Source organism: Zonotrichia albicollis, chromosome 10, assembly GCF_047830755.1.
Source record: "Zonotrichia albicollis isolate bZonAlb1 chromosome 10, bZonAlb1.hap1, whole genome shotgun sequence".
Lineage (NCBI taxonomy): Eukaryota > Metazoa > Chordata > Aves > Passeriformes > Passerellidae > Zonotrichia > Zonotrichia albicollis.
The window spans coordinates 11,095,063-11,111,648 of NC_133828.1; the positions used below are offsets into that span (position 1 = coordinate 11,095,063).

The 16,586-nt window shown below is 49.2% G+C and overlaps 1 protein-coding gene across 3 annotated transcripts in view; it reads left to right on the forward strand.

Moving 5' to 3' along the window:
- Positions 1–4,681: 4,681 nt before the first annotated feature.
- The window catches only part of MLPH (melanophilin), a 28,949-nt gene continuing 17,044 nt past the window's right edge, over positions 4,682–16,586 (forward strand). The window contains exons 1-7 of one of the 3 annotated variants that reach the window (XM_005486869.4): positions 4,682–5,301; positions 9,108–9,329; positions 10,706–10,842; positions 12,270–12,308; positions 12,873–12,970; positions 14,056–14,184; positions 15,709–15,898. In XM_005486869.4, coding sequence (XP_005486926.3) covers positions 5,069–5,301; positions 9,108–9,329; positions 10,706–10,842; positions 12,270–12,308; positions 12,873–12,970; positions 14,056–14,184; positions 15,709–15,898 — 1,048 coding nt within the window. In that variant the 5' untranslated portion in view covers positions 4,682–5,068. The remainder of the gene's footprint in view (positions 5,302–9,107; positions 9,330–10,705; positions 10,843–12,269; positions 12,309–12,872; positions 12,971–14,055; positions 14,185–15,708; positions 15,899–16,586) is intronic. The other 2 variants (XM_014266997.3, XM_005486870.4) reach the window with 2 other exon arrangements.

Sequence of the window (16,586 nt, forward strand, 5' to 3'; positions counted from 1 at the left end):
TGTGAGGTGAAAAAGAGGGGGAAAAGGGGGTAATAATGGCGGAAACGGTGAGGTGCAAGGGAAAAGAAAAAAGGGTGGGAAAATGAAAGAAAAAAGGGCGAGAAAGATGAGGAGAAAAGGGAGAGAAAAGCAGCCGACAGCCCCAGCAGGGCGAGGACGAAGGCTCCCAAAGCCGAGCTGCCGTGCAGAACCTTCCGGGGAAGCTTGGTGTCGCTCCAGGCCTTGGGAATGCAGCAAACCGGGGCGGCCGGAAGGGAAAGTAGCCTGGATGGAAGGAGCGGGGCCGGACCCTCTGCTCTCCCTGTGCTCACCTGCGTTCCCAGGAGGGCGCAGAAGGAGCCGGGACACGCAGGGCTGGAGTTGGGACACGAAAGGTTGGAGCTGGGACACCCGCCCGGCTGCCACCCGCGGCCGCTCCCCTCATGCCGTCCGCGCCATCGCCGCGCCTTCGGGTTTCGCTTTGGAGAGGGATTCTACTTATTTATTTATTTTCCCGGCGGAAAACTAGTAAATAAAGGAGACAACTCAGACCCACCAGGGGAAAAAAACCCAAAAAACCCAAAAAATAAACAAACAAACACAACAAAACACAAAACACTCGCCGGTCCGGAGCGCGGGTGGAAGGGGAAGGGATCGGTGGTGTCACACCCCGGCCGGGCCCCAGAGCACGCCCAGCCCCGGGTGAGGGATCCTAAACAGGTTTAAAGTCAGTTCTTCCCCCCAGAGACCTCTCCAATGGGAGTCTATGGGGTTTTTATAGAATATATTGCGTTGGAAGGAATTTCAAAGCTCATTTCCTTCCACTTCTTTGCTCCAAGCCCTGTCCATCCTGGCCTGGGACACTTCCAGGGATGGGGCAGCCACAGCTTCTCTGGGAAACCTGTGCCAGGGTCCTTATTGTAAAAATATTTTCCTATTATTTATATTTGTATTTATATATATTTATATATTTCCCTCTAGTCTTCAGTTGAAAACCATCACTCCTTGTGCTGAGGGGTGCAGCATCCCCAGGTGTGGCTGGTGAGGGTGATGAGTGCGACAGCATTTGGGAGCCCTGGGAAGATCTTTTTCCTTTCTTCTTTCTATTTCATCTTCCCCATCCCTCACCAGTGCATCCCAATGCCCCCAGTTTCTACCCAGAGCATCCCAGTAACCCCAGAACAAAGGCAGGGAGTTCAGGGGAAAAGGGGTTTAAATTGAGGGGAAAACCTCCTTTTCCATTATTATTTATGTTTAAACTGGGGGGAAGACCCCTTCACCTGTGATTTAAGGGTTATAAATGGAAGGAAAACCTGCCTTTTCTGCGTTTTTAGGGGTATCAATTAATTGACCAGGAATTCCTGTTTTCCTGTTTAAGTGGAACGGAGTGATCTTTTTTACGTCATGTGATAGGTTTGAATTGAGGGCAACACACTCCTACACTTCCCCATTTTCATCATCATAGAGTTTAAATTGAGAGGGAATTCCTGTTGTCCCTCACATTTTTAGGGTTAAAATTGAGGGATATTACCCCATTTCCCCATAATTTGGGTATGTGTCCTTTGGGGTTGTGAGTGCTATGGGAGCTCTAAGGTCTGTAGGGTCAGTGTAGGCTATGGGGTTTGTAAGAGTTACCTATCATATGAGGGATGTGACAGCTATGTGGTTTGTTAAGGGTTGTGAGCTGTGTTAGGGATGTGAGGGGCTTTGAGGTCTGTTTGGGGTCTGTGGGCTCTGAGGTCTGTGTAGGGTATGGGGGCTTTGGGGGGCTGTCAGTGCTGTGAGGCTCATGAGGTTTTTGAGGATCTCTGAGGGCTGTGATGGCTGTGGGGCCTGAGAGCTCCTTAATGGTCACATTGACTGGAAAAAAATGTCCTTATATCTTCAACCCCACCAATGATACTCCACAAACTTTGTTTTCGTGTTCTCAGTTGATAGTTTCCTAATTGCTACAGATGTCAGAGCATCGTTATCCGTGATAATTAAAGCTGAATGGTTATTTTCTCTAAGTGAGGCTGTTGGGGTCATTCCAAATGAGATGTGGTCATGCCATAGCATAATTTAATTGCTGTATTAATAGATGAAACCCATGGCAATCCCTCGTGAGTCACATACAGAAATAGCAGAGGCATTGTGCACTCCTTCCCTGTCCTGCTTGTTCTTCTCCAGCATGATGGTGGTGATAAGGTGTCTTTGTAAAGCTGCCAAGAAACTGAAAGGAGAAGGAATGCCATCCCAGCAAGATCTCATGACTTGGAGATGATTGCAGGAGGATGGAGAGGAGAGGCAGAGGCACCCAGGAAACTCCTGGGGTCAGCAGCAACGTGCTTGTTGGAGCTCCTGTTTTGGTTATGCTCCTGTGAGTAAGGATCCTGTGACCTCTCTGCCTGTGGCTTTCAAATGGGCTGGAGCTGCTGGTGGATGTTCATGGTTTGACTCTATCTGGCTTTTGGAAACTCCTCTAGCTTGGCCAGGTGTTTGGGATGACCCTGTGTTGAGGGGAGGCAAAACACCCATCAGTGCTGATGGAGTGAGAAGCAAAGCTGGAGCAGACTCCACTGAAAATCACCATTTCAGCACCTTGTGTAGGCACATCTTCCTTCTGCAGCACTTAAAGCAGCTGTTTGGAAAACTGGGTACTGGAGAAATTATTGGGGTTTTGCCCTTTGGTTTGTCCAAACCCCTTCAGCAGGAAGAAAATGAGGATGTGGGAGTGTTGGGTGGCTTCACTGAGGTGGTGTTTGCTGTCTTTAGGAGCAACTGGATATTATCTTCCCTCATCTTTTTTGTTGAACTCAGATTATGGATTTCCTTCCAGTTATCAGTTAAAACATTGTGAAGTGAATGGCTGGAGGAGGGCCAGGCCACATGTCCCATATATCAGCTCACAGTTGTCTTACAAATAATTACCAAGAACTGCAAAGATAACAGCTCATATGACTGTTATTTTTAAAAGAGTGGCCCTGCAGCTAGAAGATCTCTTAAAGATACCCCAGAAATCCATTCTTTTCCTCATTTGGCAGTAATGAAAATTAGAAATGTTGCCTGGGATCCATCTATGCCTGGTTTCCCAGGAGAGGCTTAGCTTATTTTGCCACCATGTCCCCAGTTCAACTGGAATCAAGGTCCATTTGAGCCTCCAGCTAACAGGAAACATGTAACTTTTCCTTTACATCCCTGATCCTGATCTCCACCCACACATGTGTAGTCATTTCAGGGGCTGGTGGACTTAGGCAGACATATAACATCAGCTGGCCCTACAACTTGGAATCACAAAGGGAAAAGACTTTTAAAACTCCAACCATTAACCTAACACTGCCAGTTCCACCACTAAACCATGTCCCCAAGTGCCACATCCACTTATTTTTTGAAGGCTTCCATGTGACAGTGTCTGCCTCAGAGGTTCTGGGTGTGTAGGGGGTTTTTTGTTGTTGTTTTTTTTTTTTTCTTTTGCATGATTTTGTAATATTTAGGAGCCTTTATTCACAGTTGTATGATAGGAGAGGGAGCTGTGGCGGGCAGGTTTGATTGTCCTCCTTAAGGCAGAGGATTGCTGGGTCTGAACTGCTACAAAATCCAACAAACTGCTTTGAAAGAGAGAGGGAAAAAAAAAAAGAAAACAATTCTATCTTTGCTATTATACACACCAGTGAGCTGAGAGAGGAAAGTTTTCCTAACAAGACTCTGTTCCCAGGCAATAAATACTTTGAATTTACTCCTGCACCAGGGACATTTCTCTTGAGGTGGTTTGCTGGCTAAGCCAGCCCTTTTTAGGGGGTACTGGCGTTGCTGAACTCTTGCAATTTTTTCCCCCATTTTCACTGCATAGCAGGCCACATCTTCCTGATTTAAGCAACCTCTTTATCCTTTTGGAGGAGGATGTATTGGGATCTGGGGCGGTCGGGAGGCCCTGGAACAGGGTCTCGTTGTGATGTTAATTAGTGGCTATTGACCGCTCCCTGTTCGGGTGCAGCGGGGCGCAAGGGCTCTCCAGCTTACATAAGGACCTGCCCGACCGATGTCTGCCTCCTGCCAATAAACTGATTGCTTTTGTCGGCACCTCTGCTGGAAATCAATTTTTGGCTTCCAGAGGAGATCATGCATCCCCGATATCCAAGCTCAAACGCTGCATCTGTAGTCATCACCTTTCCTGCACAAAATCCATCCTAATTTGGGTTCAAAATGCTTTTCTGGCTCTGGTCATGGAGCTTAATCTAATCTTTGTTTCAAGTGAGTTATCAGGGTGGATAATTCCCTGTACCCCTGTGTGAGCAGCAGGGATTTTAGTCCCATCGGGCAGAAGTTTTCCTCTTTGGTCTTGCTGTCTTGCTCCCTGTTTACATTCCTGTCAGGGTGGAAAAAAAATAAAAAGAGTACTATCAATGTTTGCTGCGATGAAGGTGAGAAATGGGTTTGCTTTAATATCCCTAGGCACAGAGGGAGTGTTTTACTGAGCAATAGACGGCAGTTGGAGATATATATATATATATATATATATTACAATTTATATCTCTTTGGTTGCGTGGTGTATTTAGCGCTTTTCTCCAAATCCTGTCGAACCGTCTTTTCTTGCTCACGGCAAGCGAGGGAAGCGCTGCGTCCTAATTAAGCTGTTTGCCACAAGCAAAGAGCTCGGCTGCCCAAATTGCTGCGAGAGCAGCTCAGGACGCCAGTGTCTGCTGCAAAGTTTTCCTCACAAACTGCTGCTGGGGGCAAAATGAGATGAGACGCGGGAGATGGGAGCAGAGCATCCCGATGGAGCCGGTCCTCCCGGGCGTGCAGGCACAGCTCCTCTCGGGGATGCTGCGCTCCCTCCCCGAGCCCCTGGCCTGCCTTCCCCGGGGAGGCTCCCTTTCACTCGCACACCCTGCATCGGGCAGGCACACACACACAGAGTAAACATCTCCCGCAGCCCCAGCCGGGCGGGCGAGGCGTGCAGCTGCGGGCAGGAGCCCGGGGGAAGGCAGGGCGGCCCTGCCGGAGCGCCTGCCGCGATAGGCGCCGTGCCAGCCCGGCTCGCCCGGCAGAGCGGCTGCGGTGCTGGCAGGAGCCGGCTGGCCTGCCCGCAGCTCTGCCCCTGCCCGCTTATATGGGCAGCCGCGGAGGTGGGGCCGGGCTCTCCTCGCCCCTCCGACAGCAGCAGCAGCAGCAGCAGCAGCGTCCCCACAGCGAGCGCTCGGGGGCAGCGAGTAACGGGAGCGGCTTCGGCGAGATGGGCAGGAAGCTGGACCTCTCCAAGCTCACCGATGAAGAAGCCAAGCATGTTTGGGAAGTCGTTCGGCGGGACTTTGATCTGCGGAAAAAAGAGGAGGAACGGCTGGAGTGAGTATCTGCTGTCCCGTCCCCTGAGTTGGGGGCAAAGCAGCCAGGACATCGTGGGGTGTAGGGATGAAACAAGGAGGTCGAGCACGGTGAATAGATTACGTTATCAGCGGCAAGGTGACGCATTCGGGCAGCCAAGGTGCGAGCTGGCGCCGTGCCACCGGCAGCGATGCGGATCGGTGACACCGCCGCGCCTTATGGGGACAAACACCAGGAAATGCCTCCGTGAGGCTGGTGGGGCTCTCCCAGGATAGGCTTCCCGGGAGCAGAGGATGGGAATCGGCTCTCTTGGTTTGGCTTCATGTGATGGGTCTCGTGTGTTTAGGGCAGGAGTTGTTCAGTGAGTCCTGGGAGTCCTCAGATCCCTGAAGACTCCTGGAAAAATAACTGAGAGGAGTAGTAAACCTACTACTACTAGTAAACCTATTTTAGTAGCCTTAAATATGCAATACTGAGGACTGTGCTGTCCTGGAAAAGTTTTAGGGGCCCACAAACTGGGAAAAGATTGAAAAGTCACTGGAGCAGCAAATTCTGTGAACTTCAGGGTGTTGGACGAAAGTGCTGTTTAAAAAATGTTCTATCAGATCAGATTAAGTTTTAAGCATGAGAAATCACAGGGGTTCAGGTTTTGTTCATGGCCTGCATCATGCTGAACTTGATAACACCTTCACATATTTCAAGAAGCTGCAGTGACCCTCTTCAGGGTCTGGCCAAGTTCTCACTATCCCAGAGGGATGGTCCATGCTCTCAGACTGGATTTGGGCTGTGCTGCACTCCCATTGAGCTCTCAGACCCTCCCAGCTCTGAATTTTGTGTGCCAGGGCTGGTGCTGATACCACGATAATGCCTGGAAAGCAGGAGCTCGTTAGTTCCTCTATCAGATCCAAAAGGAGGGGTGAGGAGTGATAGCCATCCTCGGTTTGGGATATCTGCATCCCCCAAAACCTTCCAATCGTGGGATTTACACCAATGGCTACACAAAACTCTCAGTCAAGTATTTTTCATCCCCCTGATTATTTTTTTTTTGCCTAAGAAAAAAACAGCCTGCGTGGGAGGCAGAGATAATTCAATATCATCATCTGCTGCCTTCCTCTGCTGGTGGCTCTGAAGAGCAGGAAGGAGATCAGACAGGGGTATTTAAAAAAATTACCACCCTGCAAAGGGTGAATGTCTCCCTTGTGATGCATCTGAGCTCAGCCTGGAGGGAGGAGGTGGAGACCCACATTGCTGTGCCCTGCAGCAGAGAATTGGGCGAGGTGAATTCCTTCTTTACTCGACCTTGGCGCCAGACTGGCTTATCTGGGTCCCCTCTGCTGCCCAGAAAGCTTCCAAATTGAGTTCCATGCTCTGGGAGATGCAGGATGGGGGAAGGTCTTGGGATGCTCCTTCCCAGCTGCTGTCTTTCCTCCCAAGGATCCTCTCCCCTGGTTTCTTATTTTTATTTTCTTCTTTAATCATGCTCTGCAGAGGGCTGGCATTAAGCATTCTGAACTTCAGAAATTCCTGTGCTTTCTGAATAATTTCTGCAACAGACCAGACCACCAGCCTGGGAAAGTATGCCACATTCCTGAGTGCTGGACATGGAGCTGCACAAGAATTTTCTGCCTGCAACAAGCTGGGACATGATGTGACATTGTGTCAGACCCTGCAGCCATTCACACCGTGCTCTGACCAGCCCTATTTACTTTTCTATTCATTTACTTTTCTATTCACCGGGCTTGTCCCAACCTGCCAGCCTTGAAGAAATGTCCTGTCCACCCCCTCCCCAGCTTGGTCTTTTTCTTCCTTTTTTTGCTGCTTCTCTGTATTTTGGTTTTGGCAGAAGTTATTCACCAACAAGGGACAAAGGCTTCAGCTGGCCACAAGCTGCACAGGCGTGTGAGGGCAAAAAATTAAATAATGCCCATTTTGAGGGGTCTCTCCCTGATTCTTTCCATGCCTACAACCCCATTTTTGGGGGGTGGCTCCCTGCATCTCTCCTGGAGCTCTGTAGGTCCAACCCTGCTGCAGCTGGCATCCCAAGAGCACAGATTTATTCATGCTGCCGTGAGCAGAGCAGGGAAGGGGCTGGCTGCTGCTGCTGCCAGCAAGAGCAGACCAGAGGCATGCTGTTCCTGCGGGTTTCAAACTGGTTTGGCCGAGACTCTTCCTTCCTTTGGCAGGTCTGCTGGGTGAGGGAGAAGAGCTGAAGGGATCCAACTGGTCTCTGGGAACCAGAAAAAGCAGTTCTAGTAAAAAAGATTGGATCCTGCTGGCTACAGCCTTAGCACGGGAGTGGAAAAGGAGTGCAAAGTCCAACCCAGGGGTTTTCTGTTTGAGGGTTTCTTTTCAGAAGTCACTTAAATTTACTGCTGGGACTTTTGCACCAGTTTGTCCAAATCCCTGCTAGGATGATGGTGAACAGCAGGTTATACAAGCCAGGTGCCCAGTTTTCTGTCTTTATGCTGGTTTTTAACTCTCCCAGATGAAATGCAAGTTGGTGTCACTCCTGTGTCACCACAAGCAGAGGGAGTGACACCAAAATATGTGTTTTACAGTGTGCTGGCTGCCAGCTGGCCAGAAAATCCTTCCTCGGAAAAAAAATAAAATCAAAAGCTGAGCCCTAATGTGCAAACTGATTAGGTTAAACAGAGATTAGCTTGCTTGAGATGCCTGCCCTTCCCACTGCCAGTCCCAGCACTGCTCCCAGGGCCACCCAGGCTCCTGCTGTGGTCACCCTGGCGTCAGTCAGGCCCTGGGAGCATCACCAGTGCCTCGTGCTCCACACTGTGATCCTGGAGCAGCCTCCAGACCTGCTTGCTTGGGGGCTTTTACCCAAGCTGACTTCTGCTCTGGGAAACACAGCTTCCTAATCCTGTCTAGAGAGAAAACAACTTTCTAGGACCTTCCCTACAAGTCAAACATTTTCTTTTCAGCTGTGGCCCCAAAGGCAAACATGCCTGAGGCGGTGCATGGCACGGGCAGCAAACAGAGAGAGCTTTTGGGCAGTGCAGGGTGCCCCACCGGCCTGGCAGGCATCTCAGCTGTCCCCAGCTGCTGCTGGGCCTCAGCCTCATGCAGACACTGCTTCCCATGGGGACCTGCTCTGGCAGCCAGGTCTGGAGAGTGAAGGAAACCTGCAGGGATGCACTGCAGGTGAAGGTGCTCTTGGAAAGGGCTTCCCTTTCACGGGATTATCACAAGCCTCTCCCCCTGCTGCATCCTCTGAACAGCCAAAGCCTTGTTACACATAACTTTATAATAAAGTTCTCTGCTGAATTTTAATCCTTTTTAATCCCAGAATTCTTTTCTTCTTTCTCCTCCACACCTTTTTTTTTTAACTAAGAATTCCAGAAAGATTTTAATTCCCTGCAGGACTCCAGGCTTGAAGGTTGTGTCATGTTGGGATACAGCCACAGGGTTTGAGAAGAGCTGCTCTCCCGAGGTTCCTGGCATTAATGATCAACACCCTGTGAAACAAACAGGACAGGTTTTGGCACAATCACTTTTTTATTTTTTTAATGATCCTTGTGGGCCCTGAGCAACTCAGAATATTCTGTGATTCTCATATTAAATTAAATCTAATATTAAACTCCAGTTACCCATCCTGAATCTGGAGCCCACTTTGTTGTTAGCTTATTTAACTCATGATATGTCATTTATTAGATTTGCCCTACAGCTGTTTCCACAAGCTGCAGACTTGCAACGTTCCCTGGAAAATCGTTCCTGAAATGATTGTGGCGTGATGGGCTTTGCCATGTGAGGGTTTGCAGTGAGACAGCAACAAACTCAAATTCCTGCTTTTTGTGGGGGGCTGTTTTCTACAGGGAGCTGAAATGCAAGATCGACCAGGAGAGCAGCAAGAGGGAGTTCCTGACCAGTCAGTCCCACCTAAATGAAACTCACTGTGTGCACTGCCTGCAGCCCTTCAAGTTCCTGCTGAACAGCAAGAGGCAGTGCCTGGACTGCCGCTTCTACACCTGCAAGAACTGCAGCCGCTACCATAAGAAGGAGCAGGGCTGGGTCTGCGATCCCTGCCGCCTCTCCAGGTGCTGCTCCTCCGGGAATCACAGGGTGCTTGGGGCTGGAAACCCAAAGCCCATCTCGTTCCTTAAAGCCCATCCCATTCCTTAAAGTCCATCTTATTCCTTAAAGCCCATCTCATTCCTTAAAGCCCATCCCATTCCTTAAAGCCCATCTCATTCCTTAAAGCCCATCTCATTCCTTAAAGCCCATCCCATTCCTTAAAGTCCATCCCGTTCCTTAAAGCCCATCTCATTCCTTAAAGCCCATCTCGTTCCTTAAAGCCCATCCCATTCCTTAAAGCCCATCTCATTCCTTAAAGCCCATCTCGTTCCTTAAAGCCCATCCCATTCCTTAAAGCCCATCTCATTCCTTAAAGCCCATCTTGTTCCTTAAAGCCCATCCAGTTCCACCTCCCCACCCTTCCACTAGAGCCCCATCCAACCTGGCCTGGAACACTTCCAGGGATGGGGCAGCCACAGCTTCTCTGGGCACCCTGTGCCAAGGCCTCCCCACCCTCACAGGGAAGAATTCCTTCCCTAAATCCCATCTAACCCTGCCCTCTGGCAGTGGGAAGCCATTCCCCCTTGTCCTGTCACTCCAAGCCCTTGTCTCAAGTCCCGGTCCAGCTCTCCTGGAGCCCCTTTAGACACACTCACTCTAAGGTCTCCCCAGAGCTTTCTCTTCTCCAGGTGAGCACCCCCAGCTCTCCCAGCCTGGCTCCAGAGCAGAGGGGCTCCATCCTCAGAGCACCTTTGTGGCCTCCTCTGGTCTCATTCCAGCAGCTCCACATCCTTTTTTGGGGACCCCAGAGATGGAGGCAGCTCTGCAGGTGGGGTCTTACCTGACTGGGGGAGACAGGCAGAATTCCCACCTCCCCTGCTGCCCACACTGGGGATCAGCCCAGCACTGGCTGCCAGTGCACATTTCTGGCTCTTTTCAACATTCTCACCCTCCAGCACCCCCAAATACTCCTCCAAGAGCTGGTCCCAATCCATTCTCCACCAAGCCTGTGTATTCACTTGGGATTGCTCCAACCCAGGGGCGGGACCTTGCACTTGGGCTTGTTGAGCCACATGAGTTTCTCACAGCCCCACCTCTCAAGGCTGTCACAGCCCCTCTGGCTGTCATTCCTGCCCTCCAGCATGTGATTGTGTGTCAGGAACTGAGGGAACACTCAATCCCAGTGCCCATGTCACCAACATGAATGTTAAAGAAATCCAGTCCAGCCATGGGAACACCACTCCTCATTTCTCTTTGCTCTGAGGGACAAGGTGATGAGGCTCAACAGCATTTGCCCAAATTCAGCATGCTTTTAGATGAAAGCATGCTGTGTTTTTGTTAAGACAGAGTTTTTTGGGTGTGTGCCTGCTGACCTGGGGTGCCTCCTTTCTTTGGGCAGGATCGTGAAGATCGGCTCCCTGGAGTGGTACTACGAACACGTGCGCTCCCGCTTCAAGAGGTTTGGAAGTGCCAAAGTGCTCCAGTCCCTCTATGGCAGGCTGCAGCCAGGCCAGGGGCTCAACTCTGCCTTTCTGGGTGAGGAATGGCCTCTGCTGCTCCTGGGGAATCTGTGCTGCACCACAGCAGTGGTGGTGCTGCTCTGAGTGATGTGGGGGACCAAGAATGCTCAGAACGTCTCAAGGAGGAAGCAGAGGTTCAGGGTTGTTCATTCAGACTCAGAACAGGTGTTCTTGATGGCTTTTCTACTGTTAAGTCTTAAGTTTTTACCACAGGCTGGAGAATGTAAGATCATTACAGCTGGAAAACACCTCTGGATCATCCAGTCCAACCCAGTACTACCATGACCACCATTAAACCACATCCCCAGCTGCCACATCCATGTGTTTTTGAACACTTTCAAGGAGTGTTTTTGAACATTTCCAAGGATTGTTGTTCCATGATCACCCTTTCAATGAAAAAAATTCCCTAATGCCTCATCTTTAATTTTCAAAGTCCCGCACCCTGCACTTTGTAAGTACGTAAATTTGAAGCTCTATTTTTTTCTTTAGTTTTGGTCTTTTCATCTCAGAGCTTGCGGAATTAACCCTAGTTTAACCTGCCCTCTTTTTTTTTTTCCCCCAAGACCTGATGATTTTTACAACCAACCTGATTATCCCCTGGCACTGACAAAACTGTGCCAAAATTGGTGAGCTACCTGTCACCATAACTCTTTTCTTCAGAGCTTCATGGACCTTCCGTATTTCTGATTTTTGTCCAAGGGTGCATAAATATATCATTATATTAGTATAGTATTATTACTAACCAGCTCCTGGTTGTTATTCATAGTGCTCCTACTCCTTGGCCTATTTCCTTTGGAAGCCAGTGTGGAGTTTATTACCATCTTGAGGAGCCATAGAAAAGTTTTCACATACCATTGACATGACCTGATTCAACTGCTGCAATCACTCTTTTAAATCACTCTTTTAGCCAGGCAACTCATAGCAGAAATAGCAGCAAAAAAATTTAATGGAGTGAGAGACAATCCATGCATTGTTTGGACAGAAAATGCATCAGAGCACACAAAAACCCAACCAAGCATGAGGGTAACAGCACCTTAGGCTGCTTTAAATTGAGATTCTGATGCCTTTTTCAAAGGGAAATGATTTTGTTGTTTATTACTTCATTAACACCAGTGAATTGGCTTGACCCTCCAGCGAGCAAGGATCTACTCCTGGGATGTATCCCTGGCCATCTGCAGTTGGCTGTGCCTTCCCTTGCAGCTCCCAGGCACGTTGCATCAGCCTGGGGAAGCTGTGGCGAGCAGCTCTTTGACTTTTAAAAGTCAAGTCCAATCTCCAAGCGCCTGTTGTGTTCTCTTTAAAGAGCTTTTATAACCATTGTTTCTTGTGAGGGCTAGAGAATGAGAATTCTAGTTAGCCATGGCTCTGAGGCTTGCCCTCTGCTCCAGGAACAGGAAGAAAATGTGATTATTCATTTTTCCCACCATTTTTCTCTTTGTTTAGGTCTTCATGACAGAGTTTATAGCCTGCCAGACATTAACAGTAAGTAAAAAAGGGGATTGAAGTTGATTGAAGGTGATTGAAGCAGGGGGCTTGCAGTTCAAGCAAGGTTTCCAAAACCTTTATGTCTTCACACTCTTAGAGCTGTGGGCCCTTCTGAGGAGATTTGGAGTGGTCAGACCAGGGAAAACATTCCTCCACTGCAGTGGAGATGGGCTGTAGTGCTCAACCCCTGCATTGTGGTACGTTTGGGTAGATTTGGATACAAGAGGACTTTCAGTTACATGCCAAACTTGAAGTTTGCAAGCTCCTTATCTCAAAGCAGTGGGTCATGGATAAACAAAAGAGCTGATGGGAATCAGGAATAGCTCCTGAGCCTTCAAGCAGTGGAGTCACCCAGATGGACCTTGGGGTGCCCCTTCACTTCCACATCTGTGATGGTGCACATCTGGCAGGGGAAGCAAGGAGAGGCCAGCAGAAAAAAATAAATTTGGGGAGTTACTTTAATCTGGGCTTTTTCACTCCATATAAGAAGCATGGCCTCACCTTCAGCTACTGGTGTGACCCCCAGGGTGGGGACTCACCTGCTCCCTGTGTCCCCTGCAGGAGAGTGCCAGCTGCTCAGCAGCTGTGACCCCGCTGGGGATGACAGCGATGAGGAAGACAACATCCTTCGTGGGGCTGAAGCAGAGCGCTACAGCAGGGTGAGTTTGGTGTTTACAGCAGGAGTTTGGTGCTGGAGCTGCCTCACTCTGTGTCCCTGGCCTGCCCTGGGTGATGGTGATGGTGGCTCTCTGTGCCACTTTCAGAACTGGGCCTTTCTCCTCTGTTTTTCTCCTCTGAGATAAGCTCTTCTCCCACTTAGTGTAAAAACAGCCATGTCAGTAACATCATAAATACTTGTGCTCTGGAAAAAAGGCCTACTCTTAACACTGTGGAGGTCACTAATTAATATAAAAGTCATAGCTCTCACCTGTATAATGAGAACCCACCTGTGGTGGTGTTTGCAGGGGTCCCAGGACGAGGGAAGAGGTGAGAATCTTGACTCCATATTTCAGAAGGCTGATTTATTATTTTATGATATATATCATATTAAAACTATACTAAAAGAATAGAAGAAAGGATTTCATCAGAAGGCTAGAAAGGAATAGAAGGGAATGGAATGATAATAAAATCCTGTGACTGACCAGACAGTCCAAGACAGCTGGGCTGTGAGTGGCCATTAATTAAAAGCAACCCCATGAGCCAATCACAGATCCACCTGTTGCATTCCACAGCAGCAGATAATCAATGTTTACATTTTGTTCCTGAGGCCTCTCAGCTTCTCAGGAGAAAAAAATCCCAAAGAAAAGATTTTTCATAAAAGGTGTCTGTGACACCCACCTTCTTGGGGTGTTTTTACTAATGACCTCAAATATTCCGAGACATCTGCCTGTATCATCCTTCTCTGAGGATGAGGAGATGCTTCAGGGCTCAAAAGCATCACCTGGGTCTCTCTCTGAGCTGTAACCTGGCTCAGCTTCCCCAGAGTGCCTTTATAAACCAGGAGAGAGATTCTCACTCTGCTTACAGAGGCTGTGGAAATCAGGAACCCACTTTCCTTTGCCTTTAGCACCAGCACAAGCTGTACCTGGCTCCCTTCAAGCACAACAGCGTCAGGCCCAAATTCCCTCTGCAAAAAGCAGAGCAAACTCAGGCAAACTAAGGAAAGGTCCTCCCTCCCCCTTTCTTCAAGGCCAACTGAGTGTCTGACACTGAATTTGCCTTTCTTGCACTTTGTGTGCTAAAGATGTGCAAGACAAAGCGGCTGCTGTCTGTGCACCCCTTTGATTTCGAACTGGACTCGGATTACTCTGCCCAGTCTCGCCGCCAGTCTGCACAGCTCTCTCCAGCAGCCAGCAGCCCGGATGCTTTCCAGGTACTGGGACACTCCTGGGGGGTTCCTTTCCTTTCTTCCTCCTCCTCCTTGCTTGCTACCACTGCTCCTTCAGCTGGTGTTGGGAGGCGATGGGCCAGATCTCCATTGCTGCTTGCAATCTCTTCTTCCAGTTGAAGTCCTTTGCCTCAGGCCAAGTCAGGAGCAGGACATCTGATCCAAGTAAGGATGAGTGCTAAGATGAGACAGCAGGAGGTTCTCTGGCCGTGTCCCTGCAGATTTCCTTGCTTTCAGCAGACCATGGTTGTTGTCCCCAGGCTGTGGAACATACCCTGTTTTCCACCAGATTCAGTGGTCAAGGGGTTAAATGAAATCAGGTTCTTCTCCCATGTTCCCATCCAGTTTGGGGCTGGGTTAGCTCCTGGCCAGCAGCTCCACGAGGCACAGGATCTTTGTGAGGTTGAGATGAATCCCACAGATCCAACGAGAGTGAAGGCTAGCCAGGGGGATGAACACTGCAGGAATGCTGGATACTTCTAAATAGGAGGCTGGATGTGCCGTAGTATCCAGAGCTTTGGCCAGGAGCAAGACTCAGAGAGATCCAGAAAGTGCCCTGTGATCCCACCAAGCCCAGGGGCTCACCAATTCCGCCTTCCTGCTCTGGGGAGGAACAGGGATGGGGCACCCTGGGTGTGGCAAAAGGTCTTCCAGCCTGAGAGACTTCAGGTCCAGCTTTTTGGGCTGCTCTTGTTTGCCTTTCCTGGTGAAACTGCACTTTTAAAGCATTAAACAGCTCCTTCTTTTTAAAAATGCTCTGATTAAACTATTCTTGGGTAGAAGTAGGGTGTGCTGAGATCTGTAACAACTTAAACAAATAAATCTGCACAATTCCACGCAAAATTACTGGAATTTGGGGGGAATAATTAGATCCCTCTTTTTGTTTGTCTTTTCCCCCTATTTTTGCAGCAGAATTCAGTGTGAGGTCTGGCCTCTGTCAAACTGGATTTGTGGATTACAGATTATTTAAAGTGGTGGCTGTTTGAATAGGTAGAAAGGGATGGTGTTTTAAAAGTTCAGAGGGTGTTGCAGCCTGGCTGAAGGAACTCTGTGCTTGTAAAAATTACCAGTGCCCCCTGGCAGTGAGGGGAAGTATTGCTCAGGGTTCAGCAGCCAGGCAAAGCCTTTAAATGGGATTATTATGAACTTTTATATTTTATTTAAATATAACTGGCATTATGAAAGGACAATCCATGCCTATATTGAAGAGTTAAGAGAGGAGCTCTTAGTGGAGGTCAGGAAGGACAAGGATTTGTAGAATCATAGAACAAGTTGGGTTGGAGGGAGTGTAAAGATCATCTCATTCCACCTCCTTCCACTACCCCAGGTTGCTCTAAGCCCTCCCAACCTGGCCTTGGATGCTTCCAGGGATATCCAGGGGCAGCCACATCTCCACATTGTTCTCACTCTGGGGGCCCCCGAGCTGGAGGCAGCGCCACTGATGGGGTGGGGGCGACACCAGTGGAATCTCCGTTGGGCAGCTGCTCAGCAGCACCCTCAACTCTTCAGTCCTTCCCAGATTTCCCCACCTCAGCTGAAGATGTCTCCCAGGAGTCCAGGATCGGGGATGCAGACCTGGTGTTCCACCACGTGCTGCAGGAGCCGGGGGCCAGCGCTCCGGAGCAGCACTTCAGCACCGAGGTTCGGCTCACCGTCAACGCGCGCAGGAGGAGGAGCCTGGAGAGGAACCCAAAGCCTGGTGGGTGCCCTTGGCCAGATTCCCCTTGTACCCTCTTGGGACAAGTGGCTGAAGGCGTTGGAACAAAGTGGAAACAGCTTTGGGGGCTTTTTTCCTGAACAATCTCAAAGCCACTAAGAGCGTCAACACGAGTTATCCGTCTGCAAAAGGGATTTTCCTTAGGAAAGAATCTTGCTGACATTATTTAGTTGTAAAAGAGCAGATCTTGCTCCCAACAAAGCCAAAGGGGTTGTTCCTCAGGTGTCCATCCCTTTCATACCTACTGGTGATTTCCAGGGCAGAAGCTAGATACAATTCAGTGCTAAAAACAATGGGTTGTGTTTCCTGCTGCAGGCAGAGGAGTTCAACTCTTTAGTAAAGGACCTTGTGGCTGCAGAAAGCTTTGAGTTTTTAGAGGACTCGAACAAGAACTGGTGGTTGCTAAGTGGCATGCTTGTGACTGGGCAGGGTGCATGGGTAGGCTAAAGGATCTGTGGGTTTGTGAGTCTATAAATAACCTCTAAGAGGCAGAATTTGCCTTTTACAACCTCTGTTTTCCCTACAGGGATGGCAGAGTCAGGAGGGTTGGATATTGGCTTGTGTATATGCAAATGTAGAATATGTCTTTCTGTGTCTCCAGTGGCCTGGCTGTATTTTCAGGACATTTGGGAAGGCTGGGTAGACCTTAACATGGCTGTTTAAATTCCCA